The sequence below is a fragment of the Bidens hawaiensis genome, unplaced genomic scaffold (genome assembly GCF_021521415.1).
Source record: "Bidens hawaiensis isolate Kalapana, Puna unplaced genomic scaffold, B.hawaiensis_p1.1 tig00002772_1, whole genome shotgun sequence".
Taxonomy (NCBI): domain Eukaryota; kingdom Viridiplantae; phylum Streptophyta; class Magnoliopsida; order Asterales; family Asteraceae; genus Bidens; species Bidens hawaiensis.
The window spans coordinates 643875-650619 of NW_027491150.1; the positions used below are offsets into that span (position 1 = coordinate 643875).

General features: G+C 32.0%; 1 protein-coding gene across 1 annotated transcript; it reads right to left on the bottom strand.

Moving 5' to 3' along the window:
- Positions 1–618: 618 nt before the first annotated feature.
- Positions 619–6303, bottom strand: LOC143621041 (NAD-dependent malic enzyme 59 kDa isoform, mitochondrial-like). The gene is made up of 19 exons (XM_077092576.1): positions 6024–6303; positions 4236–4332; positions 4031–4149; positions 3782–3949; positions 3555–3683; positions 3390–3450; positions 3190–3293; positions 3029–3112; positions 2848–2954; positions 2648–2744; positions 2457–2570; positions 2308–2373; positions 2131–2203; positions 1948–2034; positions 1762–1816; positions 1604–1675; positions 1417–1479; positions 1188–1302; positions 619–1096 (listed from the first exon to the last, which is right to left on the bottom strand). Exons 1-19 carry the CDS (start codon positions 6177–6179, stop codon positions 1025–1027), a joined length of 1839 nt encoding a protein of 612 aa, XP_076948691.1. The 5' UTR covers positions 6180–6303; the 3' UTR covers positions 619–1024.
- Positions 6304–6745: the final 442 nt, after the last annotated feature.

Below are 6745 nucleotides of genomic sequence, written 5' to 3' on the forward strand. Positions count from 1 at the left end.
CGTTAAAAATAACTTACATCTCCATTTAAATTTTGTTGAATGAAAAAATGTATTCAAACTAGAGCATTTTTTTATATCATAAGCTATACACGAGTTCAGTAATTTATTTGTACGATGACAAATTGAACCAAACAGATTCCGAGTAAACATCGTTCCCAATATCGTTATTATGTCCAAATTAGTTATTAAAGACTCCTATGTAAAATAACTTAAAGAAAACCATAAAAATAACAATAATAAAGAAATTAAAAGCAAAGAGAATAAAAAATAGTTTTTCTTATAAATCGATTTTCATAAAACAAAACGTAAATGTTGGAAACGGATTCCAGAAACTTTTTTTTTTGAATAGTTTAATGGAAAAAAAAGATGTATTTAATTTATTTAAATTATTTTTTATCTATGATTTTTATATATAAGTTTTTAATAGAAATTAATTTATTTAATAAGATTGAGTGAGAAAAGGTAAATTTATTAAGAAAAAACCTATTTTGGTAAATAGTTTTCAAATCACCTATATTGGTAAATATTTTTCCCCTCTCTCCCATTTTGGTAAAAAAACTCTAACTATTCGAATAACAGCTAACACATTAACTATTTATGAAAAAAATGTCATCAAATAATAATATCAACCGACCCGTTTAAACCCGATCCTGTTTGACCCATTAACCAGCATGTTTGACCCACCTCTAACTACAATGGCAATGAGTCAACAAGCAACTAAATCAAAGATTCTCCAATAATGTATTTTTCTAGTGACAGATAAAAAGAGTTTTACATAAATATAGCTCTCATATTGGACACCTAAAGAAAAACCAAAACCCAATTTTATAATTTATAATGAATATATAAGGTGATGACGACCACGAATGATGGTCAATAATGATCAAAATTGTTTTCGGTTAATCGACCTACAGAACCTCAACAACAAACAAGTTGAGTTCTCCCTAGCCACATAATTAAGCTACTAACGGGACCCTCTTATCTTATAACGCATAACTATCTGCACAACCGCATTCTGGCCGCTTTATTTCTCATGAACTAGGGGACTGTAAACGGGATACCACATGTGGCTCGTTACATATTCGACAGTTTCTTCCTGCATTTAACATTATAATTAATCATCATTAATTAATTATATTCAAAGAAAAATAAAAAAATGTTAAAAGTTGTAGAGATTTGATATGTACTTTTGTCATGTGTGTGAGCTCTTTGGGTCCCACGTCACCACATCCGTCTGCTACCTCTTCAATGACTGCAGCCCTAAGCACAGCAGCTCCTACTTCAGCAGTAATACTTCGAATACTGCAATAATATTGGTAGCAGTTATGGCCCGTTTACTAATGAATGGGTCAATTTAGGCCTGACCCGTAAACCGCTTAAATAATGGAACAAAAAGTGAAACTATGAGTACAGTACCTGCCGATAGATGGGAAGAATTTACCCTTCTGGATCTCTTCTTCAGTCATATATGAAGCAAGACTGAATACACGAAAAATAATTAATTAGAATCCAACCTTGTTGTCATTTTATATTTTGAGAATATACATTATATAAAGTAACTAGCATTTTAGTTTAATTCAAGATGATTTTGTTTAGTTCATACCATTCAGATGCTGCTTGCAACATTCCATCTGATACAATACGAGCGCCAGAAAGTAGAGCTCCCAAACCAATCCTAGATAAGCAAAAGATATCGGACATATTATGACAAATTAATAATAAAAACAGCATACGTGTGTTTATATAAATATAAGCACGTACCCGGGAAACAAATACATGTTATTTGCTTGATTTACATGACCAATCTTCCCATTTTCTGCCCATGGAACGATAACATCAATATATATAACACCCAAATCACTCACAAGTAAATGAGTAAAAACTGCCACTAGTCAACTATAGCAAAATTACGTGCATGATTAACAGGAATTAACGGAAAAATCATACCAAGATTAACATTCTCGAAAGGGCTTCCACTTCCAAAAACTATGTTTTCGCCAGCGTGTTTGAAAGCATCCGCTGCAGTGCATTCAGCTGTTTCATAAAATTATAAAACTTATAAAAAGTTTAAAAAAGTATATTAACGGATTCCATAAAAGAAGATATGCATGAGGTTTATAAAAGACAGACCATTGGCTGTGGGATTTGACATGGCAAATATGGCAGGTTTAGGGGAGTCAGAGTCTCGCATGGCGTTAAGCACCTGAATACGCACACACATATATTTAAAATATTTATAATAAAATGGAAACTTTCTTAAAGAAAGGCTATAAATTTAGGGCAAACTGCAGTAAAAATACTACACACCTGCTCATTGAAAATACCTCCAACCCCTGATAAACCTAGAAGCACATGAGGCTTGACTTTTTTTACCTGCAAAATATCATAATATTCCTTTTTTCATAAATTAAAGGAATTCATAAATATGTTTTTCATATAAATAAAAAAATGTGTACCACTTCAAGAAGATCAGATCCTTCACGGAGTCCTAGACTTTCAACTTCACCAACGGCTTTTGCAAATGGTGCAGCTGACGGGTCAACACCGCTTCTTTCTGTTGTAATTAGACCCTGCAACAAAACTTTGTAAGTTAAAATTTAAAAGAGGTGAAAGAAATGGTAATAACAAAAGATATTTAATACCATACATTTTTATCAATTAAGTAAAACTGAGGATTTGCTGGTTTTCCTCCCGTCATTCTTGAAACAACCTGATAGGCCATTTTAAGAACACCAAGCCCTGCACTGAATACAATATAAAAAAAATTAGACGTTCTATGTATCACAAATACTCTAAACTGGTATTGATAGTATAATATTATTAGTTATAGTATATTCTTTTTACTACCTTCCAGCTCCAACAACAACAATCTTTTGATCTACAAAATCTAATAACGGACGACCTTGTGCTCTAACAACTCCAAGCAATCCAGCTAACGCAACACCAGCAGTTCCCTAAAAACCATAATATCAGCATAAATTTGAATCTTCTAACATTATTTCAGGAATTAAAGTAAATAGATTCTAACCTGTATGTCATCATTGAACATGCAGTACTTCTTTCTGTATCTTTGAAGGGTTTCAAAAGCCCATTTGAATTGAAAATCTTCAAACTGATTTAACATGATTATTTTAAAAACTGTTTGTATAAAACAAATATATAAAAATAAAACTCGGAAAAGACATGAACCTGGAAAACAGCTTTAGGCCAACGTGTATGAAGAGCTTCCATCAATTCATCCACTATTGATATATACTCATCTCCTTCCAACCTTCGTTCTCTTAGTCCTAAATCTGTTAAAAGTAAAAAAGTTATGTGGTTCAGTTAGTTACTCAGAAATAACATGTCGAATCTTTATAACTTGTATAACTATATATATGACCACTTACAAAGAGGATCTTCTAGAAGCTTTTCATTGTTGGTTCCAACATCAAGCATAATAGGAAGGACCTGAGATAGCAACATTCACAAAATTATATGTTGAGTGTGATGATTTAAAATAAGATGCAAGCAGTGTATCAAATAAATTCAGATTTTTTATACAAAAAACATACCCTTTGTGGATTGATACCCGCAGCAGCAACATACATATCAAGTTTCCCAATAGGAATGCCAATTCCTTGAACTCCAAGATCACCTAAGCCCAGTATACGACTACCATCCGTAAGTACCACCATATCTACCTGAATAATTTGTTCACACAAAAAAAAACAGACTTTCATATATTATAACAAAAGGGATCACATAATATATATGAACACATTTAGAATCCATTATATACCTCATTAGCAGGCCAGTTATAGATTATTGACATCATCTCTCCTTTATCTTTTGCACTAAAGTACATTCCACGTGGGCGTCTAAACAATCCGGAATAGTTTTGGCATACTAAACCTACTGTAGGAGTGTAAATTATTGGAGCAAAATCTTGAATGTTATCAATCAGTACCTGAAAAAAAAATCACAACATTATACATTGATGCATTATGTTCAATCATTCAACATATATAATGTTTATCAGTAAACATACTTTGTAGTATAATGTCTCATTCCTATCATGTAGTCTATTCAAGATTCTCCATTTTGCCAAGGCGACGATATTATCCGGTTGACCAGTTGTATTCTTTTCCAACGACCGATACGAATCCACTAATAATAGACAGATATTAAGATATTAGTGTTGCAACTTTAATGATATCCTTAAAAGTAAACAAAAAATGAAGTATAAAACTCACTAAAACGCTCATATTGTTGTTCAAATGATATGACACGTGGTGGAAGGAGACCACGAAGCCCAAGTCGGTCTCTTTCAGTCAAAGGGAACCCTGTATCCTGCTCTTGAAAATATCACAATCACTGATTAGTGTAAAGCTAGTTATATTTGTTGTATATGATGAGAAGTAACATACACTTGGTCTATATAGATATTCTGTCCTTTTGTTAACAGGAATTAAACTTAAATTCTGGAATGTAAGCATTATGTAATTAATAAGTTCTGATCCAGACTCTATGAAGTTATATAGCACTTGTCAATAAAAAATGAAAATTTCATACCAGCTAGACAGCCATAGTAAAATGACCCAAATAACCTCCAGACTAAACCCATAGTGAAAAGTTAACAATTAAAAGTGTGAAAAAAAAATCACATTTTTATTTAATCACAACAATTAAAAATACATCCTAGGAACTATTATAAAAATTAATTTCATTTAATCAACCCTCCAATCTGCTTCTGAAAAGAATAGAATAAAAAAAAAGAACATTTTCATGTTAGTTTATATTATTCCAATCAATGAATACATGCATTCTCTTTTAGAACTGAAAAGGAATGTGCTAATCTTTATTCTTCAGAACAGATGGTATTAGTATATATTCTGCTTATAAACAAAGATGAACACAATTCAATATTCCAAAAGATTGATTACCCTTTCACTGTTCCACACCATGTTAGTTTTTATCATTTATGACAACCAACATAATTTAAGATACTTGTTTATATTTCACCTAGTTCAACATGTATATTTTCTTTTATTATTTACAAAAAATAGTTTAAACAACATGTAGGGTATATAATAGTTCAAAAGGCAAATCACATTTTAGTTTCCTTTATGAAGAAAAAGAAAGGTTGTCCTGAAAAGTCAGAACATGTGCCTTAACTCATATCTAAATAAATAAACATATAAAAATAAAGAAAAAGTGAGTGTGATGGTCCTTGTTATCGTCATCACAAGTTTGTCCCATTCCATTCTCTACATAACTATAACATATATAAACTCACTCTTCAATTAAATAATGTTTGACCAAATTTCAAAAATACAAATTGATAGGTTTTCAGGTTCCCTCCAAATATTTACTCTATCCACAAATCTAATTCCTCAATCAAAATATCAATCCATAACACATTATAATACTATACTAAACAATTTTAGTTAATTAGGTAAAATTAAAATTTTACAATACCAAGTGCTCTCTCAAAAGCCACATAAAATCTCTTGGATAGCGACTTCAAGTGGTCTCATAAGAGACCATTACCGATGTGAATGTACAACTAACAAAGTCACGCATACGTGCACATGTGTTGTAAATCTGTAGCATATCTCATTCATAATTCTAATAAACAAAACTTAACTTTGTGTTTTCACTCTTATATTATCTAATTAAGTACATAACACCGTGATACCAGTAAGGCTATGGAGTATACACGCTGACATGACATGACATGAATAGTGGCGGAGTCACCCAATCAAAAAGTTTTTTTTTCTTTTTGTTATCTCTTTTTGTATTTAATAAATATAAATAAATCAAACGGTGGAGACCGGCTAGTCTCCACTCTCATGACGTGACTAATAGTCCAGATTCGAGTATAACGCATAGCCTAAACGTATTCACTTTAAACATCCGAAACAATTTTAATTAATTAGGTCAAAATTCAATTATTCAATTACACAATTACACACTCTTATCATCAAACACCACAATATATATATATACACACTGAATATATTAACTCCAGATCTACGAACCTTATTAAACCACGGATCATGCAGAATATCAGCTCCACGCTTATGCACAATACACGGACTCGGTACCACCGTCGTCGTCGCCGCCACCGACATCCACCGCTGCTGCCGTACGTTTCCGACCACCGCCACCGTTCGCGCCACCGCTCTTCTCCACATATTATTTGTACGTAATTCGCAACTGCTCGTTTGTTAGATTGTTAGAACTTAAAACATAACAGAATATAATATATGTATGTATATATATATATAGATTGTAGATACAAAAAACATGTAAATATGGATAGTATACATACACAATGGATAGGCTAATATTTTATATTAATAGAAAATTTTAATAGAATATAATTAATAGAATTAATAGAATATTATCCAGTGTTGAGCATGAGAAGACTGACCGAGATGTACGGGCAGGGGGGGATGTGAAGGAATAAAGTTTCGGGCAGGGGAGTGGATGGTGGATTGGGGGTGACCGGGTATTATAGATTAGTCGAAGTCAGGGGTATTTTGGGGATTTAAGGGAAAAAGGAAATGGTCCTGTTGAAGGAGGTTCACACATTTGGGGAACGAGAGTTTAGGGTTCGCCGCGTTTTCGACATAACTTCTTATTTTATCTATTTTTTTTATTATTTTATCTGATTTGACCACTATTTAGTATCTATTATTAGATTGTTTTGATTTTGGTTTTTAATAATAGGTATTTAGTATGTAATAAAAGTATATTC

What these genes read in the sequence shown, in the direction of transcription:
- LOC143621041 (XM_077092576.1), bottom strand. Translation starts at nt 6,179, where the DNA reads ATGTGGAGAAGAGCGGTGGCGCGAACGGTGGCGGTGGTCGGAAACGTA. An exon ending in TGTTCAATGATGACATACAG is followed by an intron (nt 2,955 to 3,028) that starts GTTAGAATCTAT and finishes TATGGTTTTTAG; the next exon opens with GGAACTGCTGGTGTTGCGTT. An exon ending in AACATGTATTTGTTTCCCGG is followed by an intron (nt 1,676 to 1,761) that starts GTACGTGCTTAT and finishes TTGCTTATCTAG; the next exon opens with GATTGGTTTGGGAGCTCTAC.